Below are 26,317 nucleotides of genomic sequence, written 5' to 3' on the forward strand. Positions count from 1 at the left end.
GTAAGAGAAAATATTAAATACACCCGTCACAGCAAACCTGCAGACCCTGCGAATTTCCGTTTTACTTACTTGATTTTCAATTAAATCTAAAATAGCATTGCGTTTAACGATTACCTAGGTTTGCTGCTGCAAGGAGGCTAATAAAGTGTGTTTATGGTAAAATAATAATAGCCTTGTATAAAACAAATAAATTTGACAAGTTTGATCAATATATATCTATTAACAAACAAAAAAAATCATTTTACACTATTCTACATAAGAATAACATGGGAATTTTAAATTTACATTTTTAGTATTTTTATCCGTAGCTAAAACCATACAAAAACACGTTAATATACTAAATTATTTGTTTTTAAGCTCTTTAAAATGTTCTAGAGAAAAATTGGGAAACTTTGTGTTTTGAGGGTAAAGTAAATGAGAAAACTCAATTTTTACCCCATAAACCTCGTTCCCATTGTTCAGGACAAAAATGCTTGTACCGACAATGCTGCTCTGATGTCTTAGTGCTGTCCTGGTCAAAAGACAACCATCAAAGACAACCGTACTTGTATTGATTGAAAATATTTTTGAGGAACTTAAGATACAAGTTGCAAACGTCAGTATGTATGAAAGGTGTTTTTGCTCCACATTGTTTGTGCTTTTAGATTGGTGTTGCCTGTTCTGCAATATGCAAGGTTTGTAAAGGGGAATCCAGCTTGAACACCAACTTGGACAAAATCAGTAAAGATGGACAAGTTGCTAAGAATAATAAAATTGTTAATGAGTCGTCTGAGAATAATTATTGTGATGATGAAATTGTAGAAAAAAAGCTTTAGTTTAAGAATGGTTTAAGTAAATTTTTAGGTAGTTTAAGTCATTTTAATATGTAAGGTAAGGTTTTATACAAATACAATTGTTTTAATTTTTAATAAATGTAAAAAAATATCTTAAATAACTACCTAAGAAAAATACATATCGATTTGAAATTGGTCTTAATAGATTTGCATAAAAAACACATTGAAAGATTATTCACACCACCTTAAAAGTTGAAACTTTTGCGTAGTAACCTATGTTATTATGTTATATAGTAAAACTTAATCCACCCCCTTTTACCCACCATATAACCTAACCCCCCTTTACGGGGGATAACTTATCCCCCTTTAACTTCCAATATAGATAATAAGCTATTACCGAAGGTCCTATAGTAAAACATAGACCCGAAACCGATTTATGTTTTCATTTTGATGCACCCAGAAGCTAGCACCATCCACTTAAAATATTATATATGTGTTTATATACATATATATAATATAATATATCCATGTTATATACGTGTCCGTAAACATGATAACTCGAGTAATTTTGGTTCAATTTTAACAAAACCGGCATAATCGGTCCATGGAACAGGGTTTTATGTGGTAAAAATTTGTAATCTTTGACCCTCATAACACAAAGTTTCCCAATTTTTCTTTAGAGCATTTTAAAGAGCTTAAAGAAAACAAAAAATTTAGTATATTAACGTGTTTTGTAAGTTTTTTAGTTACGAATGAAATTCAAAAATTGTAAATTTAAAATTCCCTGTTATTCTTATAGTGTAAAATGATTTTGTTTGTTTGTCTATAGATATGTCTCAATAAAACTTGTCAAATTTATTTGTTTTATACTAGGCTATTAATATTTTACTATAAACACACTTTATTAGCCTCCTCGTAGCAGCAAACCTAAGTATTCATTAAACTCAATGCTATTTTAGTTTTATTTGAAAATCGGGCAAATAAAAATTTGCTTAGTCTGCAGGTTTGCTGTGACGGGGGTACTTAATATTTTCTATTACTCCTTGTGATCCTTCCCTCTTATATAGTAAAGAATTAAAGTTATTTTCAATAATCCCCTTTTATATAGAGCATGGAGGTAACTAATTTTATTACTTTATGAATAAATCTTTAAATTTTGTAAAAAGTATTTATATTTCGAAACACCCTGTATGGAGTGGTTTAATACACTTAAAACTAGTCCCAATTGATTTAAAATAACTAAAACCATCGAAAACCACGCCTCACTCGACCTTAAACGTAAAAACAAAATTATTCAGGAACAAGGGCCCTTCGGAACAAAAAGGGCCCTAAAAAGGGCCTTGGGACGCCCAAAATTTTGGGGACTCATCGGATCTTCATTTCTCATATTATTAGTAACTTACGGGTGAAATTTCATGAATGTACAAATTTTGTTGTTTATATGGAGTGTTTTTGTATTATTTTACCTGTACTAATCTGTACTGGCTTGACGATGACTCCTTTGTGAGTCGAAACCGGTTGCAATTTAGCAACACAACACATTGATCACATCAATGCAGGTATTTACACCATTATTTAGTATTTAAATGTGATCAGGAGGCTAAAATTCAATATAATAAAGATTTTGTGTCTGTAAACAGTATTACATACCGTACCTTGATTTTTCTTGCTAAGGCAACAGGTTTTTTATTTTTTTATTATTATAGACTAGCAGTTACCCGGCGGCGCACGTTGCTGCGCTAACAACCATTATTTTAAATGATACTCGAATTTGTTCTTTACGATAAATAATAAAAATTTATACCAAATATATTATAAAAAAATTAAATATAAATATGTTTTTTGGGTGTATAAATATATAAGTTTTTAGGCGTACCTACTACCATATGAGCACGCAGCATACCGTAAAAAACCATCCGTGTGAAAACCATGCATTTTAAAATTTTTTACTGGCGATAGTCACTTATAATGGTGATTGTGAAAGCAAGACGCAAAGGAAATTGTAGTTGCTTCTTGCTTGAATTCAAAGGGTAATTTGGATGAAATCATTGGTATTTTTGGGATTAAGACTATTTCTCCTTTAAACTTTACCACTGATGTTTGTTGCTTTGATCAAGTTTGATGTCATTTTTAAAATTCTGGTTCCGTTGCACAGCTTGGGTGGATTTAAGTTTCGCATTCGTATTATTTAAGTTTCTTCTTTTAATGACAGTAATGAGGCGGGTTAATGATAAATTGTGAGGCATTTTGAATACCTGAGATAGCACCACGATTATTATTCACTTAATAATTTATGTTAGAACAAATGATAAAAATAACAAGGCATTGTCATCCCTTTGACTGTTTATAATACTTTGATGAAGGTTTTTACGTTTTATGTTTACATGGAGAATTTAAACATTGTTGAGTGTGAGGTGTGCTGCGATTGGGGTTTAATATATTTGGACTCATCCAAAAGTAAAATAGTCTGTACTGCATTCTGTAGAACGATTTCAAATCATGACCAATACAGAATGTTAAACCTACAAAACAGTTGATGAAAGTAAATATCTGATTTAAATTATATTTACGGTATTTGTAAACATTGTAGTTCCAAAAGTCTGACATTGGACCCCTTAAAACCCTCTGGGGCAGAGCCCTTTTGCTTGATATGTACCAAACTTCACACAAACCATCCTTGAATAATGCCTAATAACGCCGGAAAGTTTAATTAAAATCTGTCAAGTGGTTTCGGAGTCCATAGGGTTTATACATACATTGTAATATTACATGTCATCCATTCATCATTAACATTAATTTCTCTATTATTTTATATATTTTCTCTCATAATGTCTGTTAATGCCCCTGATAATGTATTATCAGTTATTTAATATGTTTCTCCTTGTTAATGTGTTATTTTATCCAATTTTGTTAAATGTTATATAATATCCCATCACCCCACAGAAACATCATCCTATTTTATGTTACAATATAATATTTATGCAAATTCTTTCCATATCTATCCTGTACTTATCAAAAACCAACAATAATCATTTATTTAGAATAATATATAATTGTAAGAAAATTGCAATATAGTAATAAAATCTTAAATATAGTATTATTTTTCAAAATTATCCAAAGAAAATCAAAATTACTGTGGCAAGTGTCATTCATGTAAATTAACCAGCTGTACATCACTTCAACAATGGACATGGACTTCCTGAGCTTCTACCATTGTCTCTGCCCAGATCCTGCCAACTCTTCACAGTGTGAACATCATTTTATTGGACATTGTGTTTCATTTAAATTAAATTCATAATCACAAAGTATAACCTAAATTTTAAATTTCTTATCATCCTAAAGTGTTGGACAAGTGCCTTCCTTGAAGAGTTAGTACCAATTTATAAGAAGACAGACACTCCAAATTTGGTAACCATCTCCATCTTATTTAACTAAGGACAAATTTAATCTTCATTGGACATTTAATCAGCATAGCCTAATAGGCCAAATTAACTTAACTCATCAAATTGAACTTTTATTCAAAATTTAATCTTCAAATCCTATTTTATTTCATTAAATTCAGTGAAACCATTTGGAATCTTTCTTTGGACATTTAACATTATTATATTAATAGCATCACGAACCTAGTATTTCAGAATAATAACTAAATTAAATTATCTACATTTTAAAGAAGCCTAATATATCATTCGAACCGGCACGACCACCCCTCCCTGAGATTAAGAGCTCATATTTAAATATTAATAATTAGTACTTTAGAAGAAACCAGCCCAATATAAGCCTAGAATCTTTTGATCCACTTTGGAACCCCCACCATTTTGAAAATTTACCATTGTTAACTTACCCTGTAGCTAAATTCAACCAATAACTTATCTTATATTTGTATTTCATTAATAAATTTTATATTGTAACTTACCAAATCTATTTATTCTTAAAATAATTCATAATTATAAGATTAAGACAAAGACTTACCTTATTAGACAGAAACAAAACACAAATTAGGAATTATCTTTATTAAGAAATAAAAATGACTTTCAGTTCAATGTGGGCTAACTTAGTAGCCAAAGGAATTTTGTAGGCCTAAGTTAATGAATAGCCTATAGAAAGCTTTATGGTGCGTAGCAACATACATACATAATTCTTATTTTTTGATAGATAAAGATTAGCAACTATAATACAGTTTGCGTAGGTAATTTTTTTTTTATTTAACAAAAAGGAAATATGACAAAAATGTTCAGTTATATCAAACTATAGGTCGGCCGCTTAGAAAACGACCTCCTCCAGCATTGGTTTAGCATTAGCGCGCAGGTCGTTTTCTAAGCGGCCGAACTATAGATGTTGTACCTGTGCTTTGCAACGGGAAGAGGACATGAAATACAGTAGAAACATTTGACATTTACTGTACATATCTTGAATATTTTTTAAAAAATTTGATTTTTTTCCGAGTTCATTTGGTTCTTCTACCCGACTGATTTTCATGATTGAGGTCTCAAATTGTATGAACGCACAGATTTCACATCAAGCATCGGCATATATTAATCTACAGTCTTACTCGGCTTATACAAAACAAAATTTGCTCCCCATGTTGCCTATAATGGTGGGGGTCACAAATTGAAGGTATGCACACACAAATTTCACATCAAGCATCGACATAGTATAACTCGACCAAAACACATAAATTTGAGTTTTTTTTATTGGATTTTTACTTCAATTTAAGATTTATTTCACCAGTTATAATGATATAATCCTATATATTTTGGTATAAGAACCTTCAGTGAAATACCGGCTATCATTTAAGCTATTAAAGTCATTCAAATTGGACGAGTTTCAATCAAACCCAAGGTGAACAACCAATATGATTAAAAATCAATAGCTCCAGTATTGTTTTTGGTTTGTTATATGGTTTAGACTCAAAATAATCAGTAAATTATAGGCTTTAATTTGAGCTATTGATCGTTTGAGTTAAGGTCAAGATACTGTATATTACTCAATCAAAAATCATAAATTTGAGTATTTCTCGGATATGATATTTATTTTAACAAACGGAGCAGCGTGGGTCCTCAGATTAACATAAACAAACTCAGCAAAATTATCAAAAATACCATTTATTATTGGATACTAAAGTAGACATCACATCTATATGGACCAGCTGTGACCTATTTTTTTTATTAATAAAGAACTTTTAGGTTGGCCGCTTAGAAAGCGACCTCCTCCAGCATTGGTTTAGCAGCGCGCAGGTCGTTTTCTAAGCGGCCGAACTATAGTTGTGTGAGCCAGTTACAGAATGTGATCGTGTCTAAAGTTCAATTTTCTACTTTATTTTTTATTGCTGGACATAGTTGATGGGTCAACTGTTGCTGTTCTATGAGTTTGACTAAGTAAAAAAGTTTGTGTACATTCAACATAAATTAATTGTAATTTAGATCAGTACCTGTAGTCGGTGGCTCACATCAACTACGACAATTTTGATAAAAAACGGGCTACAACTTTAACTTGGACCGTCTAGTTGAATCAATAGTCAAAGGTAATACGAAGCTAGGTACACTATGTGGTCGATACAACCTACACAGGTAGATCATCACATGTTGAGAAAAAGAAGTTAAGCTCTAGTTTTGTAGGAAATCTCTAGGAAGCTCTAGTCTTTTGTGGAATCCCAGTATAATCGGACTTGACTATACCCTATGAACTCATACAGAATTGGATGAGTATATCATAATTTTCCTATTTCTGGCTATTCTTGCAGAGTCCTCACATTCAGCCGATAAAGGTGAGACTGGTGTCTGTGTAGCTTGCAGTCTCCAGGTCCATTGCACTCACGGTCAGCTCTGTGCTTGAGAATATCAAACGAGTCAAAATCTCCCGAGGCTTATCTCTACCCAGCTCTGAGTTCAGGTCTAATTTCAATGTTCCAATTCTCTGCACACCCTCGTCAGTCACAAACTGGAACAAAGAACACTTTTAAAACTATAATTTTTGGTTTTGATACAAGATACAAGTACAACTAAGCAATTCCAGGTTCTTCACTGAATTTTTGACAGTATATATTGTCAGACATTTATTAACATACTTTCTTGCTTTTTTTCTCTCTGTCTAAATCAACATGAAATAGTTTTCCCATTTTAAGAGCAAAAACAGCAGATGACAAAAGTAATTTTTGGAAACCTCTTTTTTCCTTTTTGGAGGGGACTTAACAAATCAATAGAAAACTTACCGGTACCTTGCATTTGCCCGTCCACATGGATCTTTTCCTGTGTAATGGGACATACCAAGCAAAGCAAAGAGAGAGCTAATATGTACAAGTACATGTACAGTATGAGCCTTACTGATAAATTATGTATTGGTCAATTGGTGGTTGTACCAGGACACGATCATATGACATTATTATCAATTTTTGTAGTCCGTTGCGGCAGCAAATCACAAAAATTGTAAAATAACTACTGAAAAAGTCCTTCTCCAGATATCTGTATAGTGTTCGAATTTCTATAAGTCTGGGTTCTACACAGTTGATGTGACAAAATTTCAGTTTTGCAAGTAAATCTTTCCCATTCTTATCCATAGTGATAAACCAAACCATATTATAATTAGAAGTACAATATAGCAGAACTAAAAATACTAGTAGATCTAAGTAACATAAATTTTGTGACATACCAATTTTTGTTAAACCAAAAATGTTGACATTAAACACGTACACCATTTAGGAAGTTAAATCCAAGAGCAATAAGTTAAATATTCCTAACTAGTTGTTGGTAGTAAACCTTCAATAGTTTGACACTCGATGGTTTGACACTCCTTGTAGTTTGACACGGGCTGGGGCTACCTGTCCTTAACATTAGCGATCGATATTTTGTTTTGACACGTACGCCGGTCAATGACCAGGACCAGTACTTTCCAGTTATCAGAGTGAAAAACAATCAAAGATCACAAAATGTTTTGTCAAGTGATATTTAATGGTTACTATTGTAATGTAAGATGACTTGAACATTAATTTGCCATTTATTGTTGACTTGAGAACAAAAAAACTGTGAAATTGTTAAGATTTTTAATATTCATAAAATTTTGGTGATTTATATATAAAACTTGTATTTTTACTTTCCTGTATATTAAACTCCATTTCCCTATAGTTCGACACCCCTTACTATCGAGGTTCTACTGTAGTATCAGAACTAATTGTTACCTTCGGCTGTGCAAGGTCTGTGTGGTAGATATGAAGGATGATAACATTCTGGCTGGGGTTAGCAGGAGTGTACCTCCTCAGTACAGACTCTCCAGCGTACAGGTTCTGGTTGATGGTGACCAACACGTCAAACACATCAGCACACCACTCTCTGTTGTCTCTCAGCACTAACTTTTCTAGAAACAGCCAGTATACGCTGATAGCCGGAATGAAACTTATGTACTTATGAACTTATGATATTAGGTGAAACTTATAATTAATTTTTCTAATATTTACTCAACTCTTGATTTTGTTGCAACCTAATCCCAGATTTTGTAATAATCTAACTTCAATCTCTTGTCAGAAAGCATCATTAATTTATAGCCAAATAAAAAAGTTCATCTGAATCTGTTAGAGATCTCCCTTGGAATCTAACAGGGACCCTCTGATTTTAAGGCAAGCGTTAAAATCACTAGGCTACCCAGGACCACTGTCACATAGAAAGTTATATACTTGATTATCTGTTAATTTGTACTCACCAATAGGATGATTCTCTTTCTGGAAGGGCTTCAAAACTCCAATCCCATAGGTGTGCTGAGCCTTGCGCATGAGTACTACTTGTGGGATGAGACCATACATAACGGCTCCTTTCAAAACACATAGGGCCACTCCCTTAAAAAAACAATATCAAATTTAATTTAAGTGAGGAATGCATTATTACAAATCACATTTCATAAGTCTGTTAATTTTGTATTCACTCTATCCCCATATTCATTGCACAAAGGAGTAGATAATTTTTGTTTGGTAAGGCAATTTTATCAACACACCTATAACGGTAAAGTAGTATAATAGTAATCAATATGATCGAAGGTCTTTGGAATCCAATTTACTTCTGAAACACTTTTTGCTTTAAAGGTGTGTTTACAACGCCAGTAAGCAGGCAGTTTACAGAGCAGGTTCCCTGCCTCTAGTGTATTTTAAGTTTTTTTTTTATTTTATTTTATTTTCATGCTTCAATACAGTTTAAACACCATTTACATTGAAGCAGTTCATGCACTTATAATAGTTACGTAGGCAGGTAACCTGCCTGCCAGCTGGCTTCGTGTGAACACTACTCAAGACTAGAATGGTATTCAAAGTATTAAGTATTTGGTTGTAAACTTCATTGTAAATGTGACTTGAAAACAAGCGCTTTAGACAAATTGTTTACAACACTCATTGATCTACCTATATCATCTTCTTGAAGGAAAAAAATCTGTCGTAAATGTTTAATACCGCTGCGGCAGCAAACCTGCAGACTATGCGAATTTCCATTTGCGTAATTGGATTTTCAATTAAATCTATTTAAATAGCATTAGGTTTTACAAGTAGCCTATCTAGGTTTGCTGCTGCTACAGGGAGCTGTAGGTGGCTCACATCAACTATGACGATTTTGATACAAATCTGAATACAAATTTAACATGGGGATGGAATGTCTAGTTGACTTACATACAATACTAGTTTAGTAAAATTTAACCTGAGGAATAATTGGAGGTGGTATGTTAAGATCTGTAAGTTTTTTCCTGATTGCATCTTGGAGAAAAAGTGACTCAGCAAAGCCTCCAACAAGAAATACATATTTCATTGATCCTGCAACTTCTGGTGTGGTTAGGACCCCCTCCACATGCTGGAAAAAATATATCCAAATCTGAGATTTATAAAAATATAAAAGATAAAATTAAGTTAATTTATCTACCCAATAATACCTCATTCATAGCTCAGCTGCAGGTGCATCTGTTACCAGATTTTAAGAATACCTAAGCATAATGATAGTTTTCAAAACAGGTTAAGATGTCAGGTGTACGGATTTAAAAAGTAGTTTTCTGATGTTTTTAAGAGGAAGTTTTGACTTGCTGCTTCAACTTGAAATGGGTTTTGTTGATGAGTATTTCAGGATGATGATTTGATAGACGGGACAGCACCAATAATAAATTTTCTAAGTCAAAGCATTGCATCAGCCTTGGTAGTGCAGACTTTGTGAGGTTGGTCACACTATATTGCTTTAATACAGTAATACAATTGACTTTGGATCCATGGTCAAGGGCAAAGTAGTTTACTACAGTATCATTATCAAAAAGTACTATCCAAATATTCAAAAATTACACCTGGGGTTTTATAATACAGTTTTGCCATTACACTTGATATCTGAAACTCTATATGTGCACTAAATTATGAATGTAAATGAAACATAGTTCAATTTCATACCTTAACAATGTTTTCTACAGTTGATTTGAATAACTCCTTCATCAACTCTGGACTGATGCGTAGCATACCCTGTGGTGACCATGAAAGCTGTGGGTTGTTATAACCCTTCAACCTCTCTTCCACCTTAAGATTTAGATAATTATTACATAATAATTCAAATTAAATCTTAATTTTAGTGTTTTGAAAATTAAAAATGGTCCACGACCTTCCAGGAAGTGGTGAAGGAAATAGTAAAGGCTAGCAGTGCGGAGTGTGGGGACATTTGTATTTTCTATTATATCTATAAACATTTTTTTTCATTTATTGCTTTATTAAAACCTATGAAACTTGATTGCTCAGCTCAACTGGCGTTCACTGCTATGAAAGCAATCCTAGTTACAGTTGAGAATGAATCAATTGATTAGTTTTCTATTAAACAAGTTCATCAAAATACGAGCAACCCAAGTCAGGGAGAATAAAACCCATTAACTTATCATCAAGTGAAAGCCATAGTCATATTTTACTGTGGCTTTGTAAAACCATACCTTTAATGAATTGTAAGCTTTGTGAGAAATACAATTCAATAGGATAATCTCTATATATTCGACTGTGACTAGGAATGTGTAGAGGGCAGCACTTTTCAAAGCTGTTGACAAATTGTTTATGAAATGTTTGTTACTGAGTCAAAACTATTTATATAATGTTTATTTGGTAAAGTATTCAAATCAAACATTCACTAAAAACACATTGTAAGCATTTAATAGGCTCATACAATGAAATTAAGTGCAGTGCTCTAAGGGAGGTGCATATTACCTCAGTTAAAGCTTTTCACTTTTCGCAAAAATACATTACTCTATGGAGTGATAACAACCATGCAAAAAATTTGAAGTCACTAAATCATCCTTATCACATCTCAACTTTTGGAGGTTAGGATTGACAAGATCATGGCCATGCATCTAACTTCTCCACTTTGTCTTTGTAAATATTTATGTATAATCAGTGTTTATATTTTTAAATATTCTATTCAACCGACAATATCTCAAGTAAGAGATGAAACACAAAAAGTTTAGCTTAGCCTAGGACTGACGATAACGCTCCGGCGTAGAAACCTAGGTCTCCACAATAAATTAATTGGATCGTAAGGTAAGCCTTAGATTATAATAATTTTCACTTTTGTACCTTGCAAACTCATTTGAAAATGGAATGATTAAAGTCATATACAAAAATATTATTTTTTTATAATTAATAATTTTGTAAAATTTAACAAACAAACAAAGACACACCTTTTTTCCTGTTACTTTTTCAAAGAAGTCAATAAATGCAAATGGGAGAGAGACATTCAGAGGGGATGCGCGAGATGGAAGGAGACTTCGCTTCCGAGATTCAAAACTTAACATTAGTTCCATGTAGGCAGCTGGGCGGTCAGTTCTTAGTTGACTCATGAATGAAAACCCAAACACAGTTCCTAGTAGTTTGTCAAATTCTTCATCTATTCCTGAAAAACACAGAGATTTTCAGATCATGAAGTTTTTATGGCAATCATTTACTTTACAAAATTTGCAAATGCATGTGTTATATTCATTTTGTAGGACTTGGTTGGATTCGAATAATTAATAAGTTTACCTACGACCGTTTTTTAAAGTAGCTGTTTCAGTTCAGTTCTTAGAATTGACAAGTTTCACATAACATCATTGTTTACTTTCATAACAGCATAATTATTTTACTCATAACAACATGGGTAACGGACCAATGAGGTTTAAGGATTGAGAGATAAGGAAATAGTTATTTGTGCAACTAGTGAGAAAAGTGAGCTATTGACTCACTCGAGAGAAATCCTTACAATGGTTCCAATCCTTTAGGAATGGTTTCTCGAGTGAGGCAATTGTACTTTGAAGTCGAGTTGTACATTATACTTTTCCTACAGTTACCATAAAACAAATAAATTGGTGAAGAAACATAACCTATTTTTACACAGAAGTGAACTTTTAATATAACATTTAACACTAGGTGTACAATGCAGTTGTCTGCTTGCAATATTGAGCGGAGCCAGCGTATTAATCATGGCCACCTTGTATTAATTCAATACTTTTCTAAAGTCAATCTCTTCCTCGTAAATGAGATTAAATACTTTAAGTGCCCAATGCCAATGATACATTTGGTTCACTTAAATGGAATGTCTATTTGCAGTATTCTAAGTCAATCATAAGTCTGGTTCACGTAAATGAATTGTCTACTTGCAGGAACCAAATTCTATATTTTATCTGGTTCTCATATATTAAATTTCTAACTACAGTATTCGTCAATGATACATTTGGTTCCCATGAATAAAATGCCTGTTTGCATTATCCAAAGTCAATGGTACATTTGGTTCACGTAAACGAATTGTTTACTTGCAGTATCCAAACACAATGGTATATTTGGTTCACGTAAATGAATTGTCTACTTGCAGGATCCAAAGCAATGGTTCATTTGATTCACATAAATGAGTGTCTATTTGTAGTATCCAAAGTCAATGGTACGCCTGGTTCACGTCAATGGAAAGTCTACTTGCAGTATCCAAACTCAATTGTAAGCCTAGATTTGGTTCGCATAAATGGAATGGCTATTTGGATTATTTAAAGTCAACGGTGCATCAGCCTTATTTCGGCGACCATAATTGGTTATTCATTTTGTAGTAAATTATGCTCAATGATATTAATCCCCTAAATAATATCAAGTTCTTCCCTTTTTATCTGTAAGGTATTTGTAATGTGCTATTTGACTAACATATGTTGCGAGTTGCGACTCTTGTTTACCTTTTTATTGTTATCTCGCAAATAATGTCATGGCAACCAATTAACCCATAAGGCCCATGTTAAATTTCCAAAAGTTTGAATTCACGTAGAGAAAATCCCTGTGGTCCGATTTATACCATTTCAGATTTATACCTTCCCATGGTCGGTTACCATGACTGTGCTAAATTTGGTGCATATCGCTTCAGGCCGTTCAGGAGGAGTATTTGTAAAACAAAAGCAGGAGTGTAGTATAAGAGCTTCGCTCGCTTCGCTTCGCTCCGCTCAATGAAGTGACAAACATAACAGTACAACAGCTGACCAGCTGATTTACAGCCAGTGCTGCCAACCTATTTCGCGCGCATACGACGTTGCCTGCATGTTACGCTCTCACTATTTTGTGTCTTCACGTTGCAAATCTGGAGTGAGACAAAGTAATTAGAGTGAGACAATGTTAACATTGTCTCATTGATGGGCGAATTGGCCACTTTGCTTTCTCAAATCAGTGAGAGAAGAGAGAGAGAACATGTACATTGTTAGGTAACTGTAGGAAAATTATAATGATTTTAACTTCAACTAATCAGCTGTTCAGGCCAATTTATTTGTTGAGTGGTAAAATTAGTGTTTGGTACAATGTTTTGTTGCATCACTGTCAGTAGCAATGAGAGGTTATTAACGAAAACATAACCACTCTTATAAGTTATGAGTAACCTAGTGATTTTTTGTAACTAAAACACTGTCGTAGGTAAAGTAGTGTACGCAACTTGCGTGAATAGTGTAAATGTCACTATGTTTACGCAATCGTTACGTAAACTACTGCTAACGCATTTAACACTGCAATCAAGAATTCACCATCCACAGATGTAAAATCTGATTTGTATGCTAATAATACTGTATTAGATGATACCGTAGTGTGTTAAGCTGATTGATACTAAGTTTGGTTTACATTATATTTATAGGATGATGAACACCATGGTGTCCAGGGTCGTGTATTTTAAGGAGAAGCTGAGAGAGTTGAACGCATGAGATAGCTTTACAGCTGAATCTACAGCCAGGTCCATTTATCAAAAGCCCAAGGATTCGAGGGCCCAACTTCAAACCATCAAAAGGCTTTGTTGTAGGTTTTAGCCACTAAATCTTCAATAATATTTATTAAAAAGGTTTAAAGAGGTACCTGCTATTAAGCCATCTATTCAATTGTAGAGTCCCAGCTAGTTTCGGTTCCTATGTGGAGCAATTATCAGGCAGCGGTAAACGATGTTTTATTTCTTCATATGAAGAGTGTCATATTTAGCACATAAAAATAAATAAACATTTAAACACGACCCCCTGATAATATGGCTGAAAATAGTTGCAACTGGAATTGAATGGATTGCTTAGTAGCATGTATGTATACCATTTTAATATAAAATAGTGCTATTCTCAGAAGAATGGTTTAACTGCCAGCCAAGCTCCATCCATTCAGCTACCCAGGACCCAACTATTTTAATTGATATAATACCAACACACTTGCATGTATTTACTAAGTGAAGCTCACCTAGTGATCCACAAGGCTCCCCAGATGCTTTGTAAAGTTCCTTGAGTGGTCCCTTGGGATGATGGAGCTTATGCACAGTAACATCAACAGTGCCTCCTCCACAGTCCACGATGATGAAGCAAGTTCCTATACAAGTTTTGAAAATGATTACTTAGTAGTCGAAACTAGTCAACGGAAGTTCGACTGAAGAATTGTGGACGTCTAACTACGTAACCTGTTATAACACGGACTTGTAATCCATTCAGGAGAGTACTATTCTTACCAATCATCAAATGGTAAATTTAGACTCAACTTTGTATATAATTGTTTCAAAATTGTATTGGTCTTAAAATACTTATAGAACAGAGTTCCTCTCATTGGGATCCATTTTGTCCTGACTTTTGGCAATATAGAGGACTTAACCCTTCACAGACGGGTGACGGATATATCCGCCTAAGTCTTTGGCGATAAAGGACAGGTGGGGGATATATCTGCTTATGGTTTTTGATGTTCCGGACGGGAAGCGGATATATCCGCCTTCTCTTCAGACAGACTGGCAGGTGCTTGAGCAGTAACCAGATGTTTCGCGGTGGTGCCACTTTCCTGCTCTCTCCATGGCTGCGCTGCTGCACTCTCTCCCGAACACCCCCCACTCTCACAAGCCTACCCCTCTCCCGTGCACCACCCACCTCTCTTACGCTCCCCCCTTGACGTTTCGTGCTCAACAGTACGCTGTCTTTATTTGTTGTTTACATATTGTTCTTTATTTATTGCCTAGCATTATCATGGTCATATCTTCAAAGACGGGTGGCGGATATATCCGCATAGTTAAAAACGAGTACAAAATTATATTGACCGTATGAAGTGTTCCATTGTGTTTTATTTTATCATAGGCCTACTTGTACAGTACTGTACCTATAACAAAACACAAATAAGGAAAATTAATTTTAATTTTTTCCAATAATTTTTCCAGTTCTATGTCACGATTTCGCCCGTCTGGGAAGGGTTAAAGTGTAGTTCCTACATAGCTACTCACACTGGCTGCTTATAAAAGTCACTTTAAAGTTCATCTAAAGTGCAGTTTGGTAAATTCATAGCTACAGACCTACTTATTACACTATTGTATATAGTACTGTTCAGTATTCATTAGCAGGCCAGCTGATCATTGTGTGAGAGAGAGAGAGAAAAAGTATATTGCAAAATCCCCACATGGCCGCAACAATGCAACAATACAAAAATTAAAATGTCAACATTGCTGGTTCCAAGTGCATTGCTTCCTCGTAATATTGTTTCTTTGACTAGCATTGTTAATTTATCTCTCTTTTAATTTTGACTTGTTTAATTTACTCTTTCTTTTTTTGTGTATAATATGAACCCTTTTAAATCTTGACTGGTTTATTTTGGAGGTGTTCGAAAAAGGGAGATGTAAACTATACTTTATTTAAATGATGAATTTTGAAGCATGATATTAGGTGCAAGAACAAAAATACAATTGTTTTATGTCAAACTGAATCTCCACTAAGCATATTGTCTCTATTTGTTTTACACAAATCATGCACATAACTGCAACTACTGAGATTTATGAAATGAAACACTTAAACCTAATATTTATTCTAAACGTACCTATGTACAAGAACCATAATACCATAATGAATACCATAATAGGTGTATATTATTATCACCTTGACTACTTTGCTGGTAATGTCCTTTACACAGTTGTTTCCCCTCGATCTGATCAAACCTCAGGTTCTTACACCAAACAGCTGCTGCCTCTGGCTCCAAAGCAATAACCAAAGATTGTGGAGAATCTGATGAACAGATTCCTGCCTAGAATCGTTTGGTTCAAGTGAGTATTGCCATAGACAAAAATTATTTTTGTCTAGGGTATTGGTATGCACTAAACAATATATTGGTGATTAATTCTCTTTAATTTAATTAATTATAGCCTAATGGCATTAGTCAATTGCCGGAAGGTAACCCCCCTTAGTGCTCTCTTAATCTTAATAAAGTGATCCAATTGTCAAGGGATTGGGTACAAATTCCAAGCTAAAAAATGTGTCATTACCTAACTAAAAGTAACTGCCATTTATTACTGATCCATGTGAGTTTAGAAATGCACTTGTTATAAAGCTAAGAAAACAACCTGGTGTACTATAATATGCGTACTAAGCTCTTCAAATTGATGTCCACTATTTATGTTCTATCAGTTTTTTAGGTGAAAGTTAAAAGCTGTAGAATATTTAATTGTAATTTCTTGGATGGGAAGTTTTTTGTTAATCTACGCATGTACAAACAAAACCTGGCAATTAGAATTATTTTTCTTGAATGAAGTTTTTGATTAGTGGTAGTAAAATTATCAGTTTTTAAGTATCTTTTATACAAGTTACTTAAAAACGCCAAGCTAAGGCAAATATCAAATGGTAATGCTTTATCAATGGTTCAAAACTTTTATTTGCAATGAGTCTAATCTATAGTGAACCAGAAGCTTATATCAGAATTGTTTCATGAGAACTTGTCCAGTAAATTAAATATATACTGCAACATAAAAAGTGTATTAAGGTAAAGTGAAAAGAAGACTGCTCAAATAACCTATTCACCTGGATTTTATAGCATAAATGTAATAAAGTCCATATAGGTAGCTATAATGGCAGTAATTATGGAAGGAACGGGAGGTTGTTTTTAAAGGGGCTGTATTATATTATTTATAACCACATCCCTTCCGTGTGGTTTTCATCCTCCCTTCTGATGACTCGTACCTTGTAGGCCGCTTCTCGTACGAGTTGCTTGGCTCCGTGTCCCCAGAGTGCCGGGACTGTGACAACCCATCGCACCCCCTCAATCCCCACCTCCCCTCCCTGGTCCTGCAGCTCAGCCAGAGCAAGACCACGGAGATGGTGCAATGCCATCGCAAATATCTCAACTGCTGGGAAACTCTTGCCATTCGCTGCTGTCACCTTCGTGTTTGGACTCACATTCTGAAAACAAAAAGGGCAGGCCTAGAAAATAAATACTTTCAGGATTTATATGTTGTAAGATTCCTAAGTCACAACTGTAACAAGAATAGCTATACAAAAGGTTGTAAAATCATCTTGTGCTGCTGAAAAGGGGTGAAAAAAATTATATTATTTGAATGTGTGAATATGTCAAATATGTGAATGAACGTTTTAATTATTCAGCTTTGAAGTTATAGTATCTCTGTACAGTTTATTATTCTTTTGCACAAGCAGATGCAATTCTATTTGAATTGACTAGTGCCCTAAATATGACAATCATAAAGTCAGGAGTAACAAAGACTTACAGAATTACTATGTAGTGTTTTCTTGAATTTGTCGAAATAAAACCATCTACTGGCATCTTGCGGCTCTAGATCATGATAACAGTCTCTTGCTGCAAGTCCAAACGAATGAAATAAACCTTCTGGAGAAACCAACAGCGTTGTTGGTATTTTTTGGTTATTTAAGCCTGGATCACCACCTTAAAGAAATATTTAAAAAATTTACTTTTACATCACAAAATAAATTTAGATTTTAAAACATCTTGCCAAGGATAAGCTTATGTTAAAAAAATTCTTACAAGTCAAAATATTATTAAAACGTTTTTATTAGCTCGCTTTCTTGTCCGGTACAAATTTTGCAATCAATTTTATACCCACTTCCCGATGAGCTAGAGACTTGAAACTTGAAACATAGCTCACAAATGGAAGACAATGCAATATTATATAATTTAATTTTCATATTTCCCTTGGGCTACGCCCCATGGGCTTGTTTTTTCGTTATAAAACTACCTTTTATACAATATGCAAATTTATTCCAAAAGAAACTAACAAGTTTGGGATGTTTTACAGTTAGTAATAACATTTTAAATGTATTTCAAACATAATATTAAACATTTTTCATTCAATAACACCATTCCTAGTTTGGTCTGAAAATATCTTCCACACTTATCAATACGGTAATACATTGAGAACAGAAGTGAAATAAATACATGACCATTAGTTTTATATTAGTACTGCCATGCATTATCATAGTGGAAGTATTGAATCATTATTGATCGTACATAAATACTATTATTAGGATTGTTGTTGGGAATCTAATTTCAACTACGCCAAATACTACTTTACACAAACCAACATTGTAGTTTTAGCTTTTTAGTTATTTATTGATGTGCATAATAATGTTTGTCCTTTTACATAAAATATTTCTACTTCTAACAATCTAAGATGGAAATATAAACTGTTTAGTTATAAACATAATATTAAACATTTTTCATTCAATAACACCATTCCTAGTTTGGTCTGAAAATATCTTCCACACTTATCAATACGGTAATACATTGAGAACAGAAGTGAAATAAATACATGACCATTAGTTTTATATTAGTACTGCCATGCATTATCATAGTGGAAGTATTGAATCATTATTGATCGTACATAAATACTATTATTAGGATTGTTGTTGGGAATCTAATTTCAACTACGCCAAATACTACTTTACACAAACCAACATTGTAGTTTTAGCTTTTTAGTTATTTATTGATGTGCATAATAATGTTTGTCCTTTTACATAAAATATTTCTACTTCTAACAATCTAAGATGGAAATATAAACTGTTTAGTTATAAACAAAATTATTCTACGGTATCTTAAAATAATGGACAAAGTATCAGGATGACTGCAAATTATATTTGGTTACTGATAAAAGTCCTGCATTTTATCAAAAAACCTGATTTGTAATTATATAAATATTTATATAATGTATAGATATGTAGAATAATTTGTATAGAATAATGTAGAATAATAGAAGAGTATACAAAATGATACAATGAATAATTTGAATGGATTTAAAACCACCTAAATCAAACTTGATTTTGATATTATTAAGGCTTATTCCCTATTGGGGAACTCGCTAAGAAACTACAGTATAAGGTATCAAAATACAAATTGGAGATATTAAATTTGTTTATGGCTGTTAAGAGTAAAACAAGATAGGATGAATTTTGGAATAAAGAGATCAGAAGAGGTTGTTTGGGAGATTTTAAGAGGAGAAAAAGCAGACTTTAGTTTGGATTTATTTGAAAAGAGAGAATACCCAGGAAAATTGAGTTTATGGTGAATGAGAATTAAAATCATGCCGTGTGAAAGTACCTAAAGAGAATAGATCAGATCTGTTAAAAATTTATTATGAGGAGTTAGGTAGGTAACATAAGTTTTGAGGAGGGATAACACTGTAGAAGATTGAGAGGTCTAGTTGATGCCCAAACCGATGAATATCTAGAATGGAAGTGAATATTCAATAAAATTTAAACAAAGTTTAACATAGATTGAGTGTAATAAAATATATACATCCATATATATATATATATACCTTCCCACTTCCTCATCATATGGATTTCTTTGTCAAACTCATGTTGTGTGTAACAGTACGCGTAGCCACTGTATGTAGAGCCTAGATCAATGGCTACCACCACCTGGATGTTTGAACTCTTTATGTCACCAACAACACTTTCACTTATCGGGATTTGTTTAATTCTAGTCTTAAGTTCGTATTGATTTACATAGTGTCGAGTCTGATTATTTTGTTCATATAGGTTGAGATTTTTCACATAATGGGTTGGTTTCAATCCTGTGGAAGGTACACAGTTTTTGCAGACCTCCTCCTTGACCAGTGAGTTAGTAATGTTAATGTCTTCGCAAAGTTTAGCAACACTCCTCCTCAAACTGGCCTCCTCTTCTATTATGTACGGTGAAGCATGATAAGTTCCACTGTCCCTCTCACTGTTAACCTCTGTGTTTACATACTTGGTAGTTCCTATAGGAAATCAAGATATTTAGTAAGAGCAGGGAGAACATATGTCTGATATATTAAAAAACGCCAAAACAAATTTTAACTGATAATACTAATCCCTACCTAAAATTAATACTGTTTTTTTATTGGGTTTATACTAGTGGCATTTTGATTATTGAAGTGAAACATATATTTTTTTCATCCCAGTTTCAAGAAATGTAATTATATTAGATTACCTTTGTTATTGTTGTTGTGTCCTGTGTTCTTGAGTAGGTAAGATCTTTGTGACCCCGGACATAGTAAAAAACGCATTATTTAAGAATCAACGTCAAATTTGTAGGGATTGAACTGAGTACCGGTACCTCCTGGGTCCAAGGTTTCAGGTAGTTATAGTATATCAATGTCTGCTCAAGTTAAAATGATCAGTGTACAGAGCTACAGACCAAACCTGTGGCCTGACTTTGACAACATTTTGTATGTGGGTACTTATTTATGTATATAGTATCTCCAGGCATTATATTCATTTATTAAAACATATCCTGATAAAAACTCATAAAACAACAAAAAATCAGATAAATAAAATGACACAAAAGATTTTGATTGAAATGTCCTGTTAATTCTTTACAACCCGCATTGCTGTAAAAACTACAGTGTGAAATTTATTGCAACTTTTGTCATTTTTTCATCAAATAACGGGGAAATAACATTTTCTAAGAAGTGACTCGAAAGACTTTAGCTCAAATTTAGTGTGATATAGTCCTTTTAACACTAAACAAATTTGTACAACCCCCATCGCTGTAAGAATTACAGTTCAAAGGCTATTGCAACTTTTGTGATTTTGCCTATTAAATATCATAGTTATTTCCACAGCTTGCCCATGAGCAGGGGTTGTAAGTAGGGGGTGGGTTATAAGGGTTGTTGACTAGGTAATGAGAGAAAGTACATGTCAGATTGCTGAAACCGTTTATTTTTATTAGTATGGTGTTATTCACGCCATCGATTATTTAAAAATTTATTTTGAAGGGAACTGTACAAACCCAAACTCTATTTGTATACTGGTTTACTGATTTTTAAATACACATTTTATAAACATACATTATTATGATGTACATTTCATTAAAGTCATTTAATATTTTAAAGCCCACTTACCCTCTAGATTACACAAAGAGTCTTCAGCAAAGTATACTTCCTCTACAAGATTGTCACTTTCATGGTTGTAAAGTTTTGTCAGGTTTGGTGACAATGGTTTGCTGGAACAGAGCATAATATAGTGAGTATTTCACTATAATATTAGTACAATACCCCCGCCGCAGCAAACCTGCAGACTAAGCGAATTTCCATTTGCCTGATTGGATTTACACTGAAATGTCTACTTAAAAATATAACATTTATTCCCTATTCAAATAGAATTAGTTTAACAAGTACTTAGGTTTGCTGCATCAGGGAGGGTAAAACTGTTTTTTTTTTTTGTAAAATGTTAATAGTTAGTAAGAAATAAAAACATTTTCCAAATTTGATCAAAATATGTTCATAAAAAAGCAAACTACAACAGTTTACTTATTCTCCATAAGAATAACATGGGAATTTTAAATTTACAATTTTTTGGAATTTTCTCCGTAACCATTAGGCGCATAATAACGCTTCAATATACTAAATTATTTGTTTTTTTAAGCTCTACAAAATGGTTTGGAAAGAAATTGCTAAATTTTATGTTTTTTGGGTCAAAAATGGGAAAAACCTATTTTTACCCCATAAAACCCCCCGTAAACCCCCGTTCCCATGGTCCGATCATGCTGGATCGCGAACTCGTTCAAATAAACGTAGGTTTACACGTTTGTACCAAATTTCATCAAAATCGGATCATTTTTGCTCGAGTTATCGTGCTAACGGACACATATATATATATATATATATATATAAATATATAAATATATATATATATGAATTTGAACGGATGGTGTTTTTGGCTTCTAGGGACCTCAAAACGAAAAAAAAAAAATCGGTCCCGCGTCCAGGTCTTACCATGAGTACTACGGTAATAGCTTATTCCCTATATGGGAAATTCGCTAAAACCACAGGAACTCTCTTGTAACTAGTTTATAAAATATAACTAACAATGTAAGCTACAAAATAGAAAATATTCATGAAAAAATAATAATATGATTTAAATTATTGGGTAGGCTTCTACATTATTAGTGTTGCAATGTAAGGCCAGGAAGTAGTTGTTTACGGTGTTAGCATTGTTGGTTTTGTTGGTGTTAGCTTCCCGGGTGAGTCAAATTACGATACTTTTGCCACACTACCAAAAACAAATATACTGGGTAAGTAAAACAACATGTGCTATACAGCAAACATACAATCACAAAACTGCTTGATATAATAATGAGCTGCTATACCCTTTGTTGCGGGCTTACAATCTTCTTTACAATAAAAGCTTCCACCTGGCGAGCAATGTCGGCTTCAAACTCCTGGAGTGACTCGCTGGGTTTCTGGATCCGGTTCTGCAGCTGTGATCGGTAAAGCTGGTCCAGTGTGGATGCCCAAAGCGCCTGTTCAATCTCCTAACTAGTTCCGTGAAGCTCTTCCTTTCCGCCATTGGCATAGTATGCAGAACAGCTAACGCATCACCTCGTAGAGCAAGACACAGTGTTGAAGCCTTTGTTTCCTCGGTCTACCCATGGACTATAGCCACTGTCTCGAAGAGGATCATGTAGTCCTCCCAGGGGGTCTTGCCATCGAAGTGAGGTACAATGTTCTGAGGGGGAACGGAAGTTATGATGGATGCTTGGAGATTGTTTCTGGAGCGTTATCCTGCCGAAGTTCACCAGTGCTAGCCGATCACGCAGGTGTGAAGCTCCCCGATGCAGCCATCTCCTGCCTAAGCTTATCAACTAACCTCTCTTCTGTTCGAGGTTGCTGTGGCTGTCGAAGCTTCGCTGTTGCAGCAAAATTATCCGAGTAGCACCTTTTGTACGACCTTTTATTTTTTTAGGACTTTCCAAGGGAGAGAGCCGCCTTTGTTTCTTAGAATATTGCATTCTGTCTGTACCAGAAGGGATACCTTCTCCGCAATTTTCTTTCTGACCACCTTGCTAACTAGCCAGCAGATAAAGACAAAACTAAGGCCATGCCATTTTTGACCACTTGGTTAACACCTATCTAGATCCAGCACAGAAGATATCCAGCATTTTGCTTTTACTGTCTCCTCCATGTTTCTCCTCCACCTTTTTATAGTACTCTCTGCGTCAAGATATTTCTGAAGCAGAAAAAACACCTCTGAGCTCTCCGACAGCAGTGTTAATCCTCCGACAACTCTTCACTAGCCTTGAAGGCTGACGTCAGAGGGTGAGAAGGTAGTTGCCCTCTTACCTACTTACATAGCAAAGGTGACCACGGTGTTTTTTTGGGTCATGGGGTAGGGTGATCTACAGACAAGCACTCCCATCTGAAATGCTGCCCCTTCTAACTGCTTGCCAAGCATGCACTCCGTGCTTCATGAAGTTGAGTATTCCATAAAACTTTAAACCAGCGTATTGTGCGGCATGGGGCGGCCTGGTATAACCAGCAAAAGGTGCGCCCTCAGGTACAAAGCCTCTAACACAGGTTCCCGGGGCCCGGCCTCCGATTGCCCAGTACCTTAAACCCTGACATGACAAGGTCACCCGTGCACCCATTCCACACTCTGGGACTAGGGCCCAAGGGGGCTGGTTTCTGATGACGCACCAAAAAGTCACTTTAGCATCGCAAGGCACAAATCAGTCCCTCTTCACTAGAAGAGGGCACTCCCAGGGCTCAATAGTCACACCAGTCAAAAAAAGGAGGAGGAAACCTCCCCTGAGACGGGTTTGAAAGAAGAAGAATAGAAGGAAAAACTAAAGATTTCGAGTACCAAGCCAGAGATAAAAGAAGGAAACTTGGCCTAAGAGAAAATTGGGAAAATTGAGAGAGGGATCTCCCAACCCCTGTTGGTCGTTTCTTATGACAAGATGGGGTATACTGTGGTCCTTTATTCTAATCCGGGCGATGGCACGGGGTATATTTATTGTGGAAGTGCAATGTGATTTGTTATTAATATTAATGGCTTATTTATTGTAGTTTCTTTGAGAGCCCGTTGAAAAAATCATAACCAAGTTATTCCTTTTTGAAAAAGTATATACCATAACAAAGCTCTATAAATTTAGTGAGCTCAAACTGATTTCACCAAACATTTTTTTAAACAACTAAAGTACTACTTTCTTGTCTAAGAGTAAACCAGAAACCAGTTGCTTGCTGTATAGGCCCTATTATGGCAAAACCTTTGCCAGTACTATTTGTAGTCCGTTCATATTCATACTATGGTTATGATTCTCCTTACGGAAAATGTGTTCAAAAAATATCCTTTTCATCAGATTTTAGTACTGTTAATTGGTGCAAAAATTACATACAGTATTGCATTATAAAACCATACAGGACCTTTCTATGTGTGCCTACAAAAAGGGTATGAGGATATATTCAGACTAATAACTTACTTTAAAACTAGTGGCTTGTAGGGGCAATAGCCCCTATGTATATATCTAGTAATTATTTTATACAAATTATTAGTCTCATGGATCACCCTACCTTGATTATCGTTTAACATTTTTAATATTATAATATGTATAATAGTTATTACATACCATATTATAAGTTATTATTTTTGGCATGAAAAATATGTTCCCTTTGCTTACTTCAGTAATTACTACTAACTTTACACCTTTTTCAGACATACCTAACACAACCAATCGTACTCCATTAACTAATCCAAACCCTAGATTCATATTTCTTATGAACATCAATATTGAAACAACTTTTAAAACTAATTTGTGTGGTGGCATTCCAGATAGTGTAATTGAATTGATATAGTCGATAGGTATGTTCAACCTCTCTGCAGGGTTAATATACATACAGTACATATTACATATTAATGATATTACCATATGTTTTAAATAAAGTTAAACCATATGTTTTAAAGTAAACAAAGCAGACATGACCTAGATTCCCATTCTTTTTTATTGTGAATTATTTTATTCCGTAACAACCTTTTGGTGCATAATTAAGAAAAATGAATAATTTTCCCCAAAATTTCATGCCCAGACCTTTAAAATGAGACCTCTCCCAGCTTTCTACGACCTCCCGTTACCTCACAATTTCATTGTAAAATTTTGGGCTTACGGAATTAGAAGCAGTTATAATATGTGAAAATAAGAGTGATGTTCCACTTAAAGATACTTTAAAATACCAATTACAAAATGTTCACTTACCTAGAAAAGGCTTCCAGTATCTCGGAGTCAGTGTCAGATGTGGGGTGGAAGCCAGAGTCCACGGAAGAGTCCCCTGACGTGATGGTGATGTTCACCATGGGGACGTCCATATCAGCACACAACTACATTGTGACTCCTGTAACAGTGTAGCACACAGTCACCTGATGCAGACAAGGCCTCCAGCAGCTAGTATCTCAGAATCAATGACAATCGTCGGGTAGAAGCCAAGGGTCGAAGGAGAAGTCACCTAGCTGAACTAAGAAACTTACAACTTGCACTTGTGCAAGCGGACACGGCCATACACTAAACTGTGTTTTAGAACAGATAAGGGAATAAGTATACTTTTTCTCTGGTGTGTGGTGTGTATGTAGGATGTACAGCTTATTTCCTGTTATGACCAGGAATCATCAAATTACTATGTGTTCCAAATCTGCCTGCCCTATGATTGGACTTTGAAAAAACTATTGTATTAAAATCCATGGTAAACTTTTAGATAGCAATAAAGTTTTGAATTTTAGTTTCTCATAAAGTTCATAAAGGGAAAGTATTGCTTTCGTCAAATTCTTCAAGATTGAGTTTTGAGTGGATATATTCGTGTTGAATAAAAAAAAGTGGTTTTCAAAGGGATGTCTGTGTTTGTGCGTGCGTGTGCAAATGTCTGTTTGTGTGGATGTGTACAGAGCTACAGACCACACACGTTGTCAGATTTTGATAATATTTTGTATCATTGACTATTGGATACTGAAGTAGACGTCCCATCTATTGGGACAGCTGTTGCCAATTTTTTTTGTCAAAAATTAACATAGTTGTGTGAGCCAGTCAT

At 34.3% G+C, this 26,317-nt stretch overlaps 1 protein-coding gene across 1 annotated transcript in view; it reads right to left on the reverse strand.

The window, feature by feature from the left end:
* Window positions 1-5,859: 5,859 nt before the first annotated feature.
* Window positions 5,860-26,317, reverse strand: part of LOC128988018 (heat shock 70 kDa protein 12A-like) — a 29,374-nt gene continuing 8,916 nt past the window's right edge. The window contains exons 2-14 of the mRNA XM_054409190.1: window positions 25,495-25,630; window positions 21,365-21,465; window positions 19,796-20,239; window positions 17,732-17,907; window positions 17,190-17,408; window positions 16,116-16,260; window positions 14,455-14,580; window positions 11,430-11,641; window positions 10,168-10,290; window positions 9,440-9,589; window positions 8,463-8,595; window positions 7,945-8,120; window positions 5,860-6,710 (exon numbers count right to left, since the gene is read on the reverse strand). Coding sequence (XP_054265165.1) covers window positions 6,525-6,710; window positions 7,945-8,120; window positions 8,463-8,595; window positions 9,440-9,589; window positions 10,168-10,290; window positions 11,430-11,641; window positions 14,455-14,580; window positions 16,116-16,260; window positions 17,190-17,408; window positions 17,732-17,907; window positions 19,796-20,239; window positions 21,365-21,465; window positions 25,495-25,604 — 2,301 coding nt within the window. The 5' untranslated portion in view covers window positions 25,605-25,630 and the 3' untranslated portion in view covers window positions 5,860-6,524. The remainder of the gene's footprint in view (window positions 6,711-7,944; window positions 8,121-8,462; window positions 8,596-9,439; window positions 9,590-10,167; window positions 10,291-11,429; window positions 11,642-14,454; window positions 14,581-16,115; window positions 16,261-17,189; window positions 17,409-17,731; window positions 17,908-19,795; window positions 20,240-21,364; window positions 21,466-25,494; window positions 25,631-26,317) is intronic.

This window comes from Macrosteles quadrilineatus, unplaced genomic scaffold, assembly GCF_028750875.1.
Source record: "Macrosteles quadrilineatus isolate MER2022 unplaced genomic scaffold, UCM_ALF_1.0 Scaffold_2__2_contigs__length_208266976, whole genome shotgun sequence".
Classification (NCBI taxonomy): Eukaryota; Metazoa; Arthropoda; class Insecta; order Hemiptera; family Cicadellidae; genus Macrosteles; species Macrosteles quadrilineatus.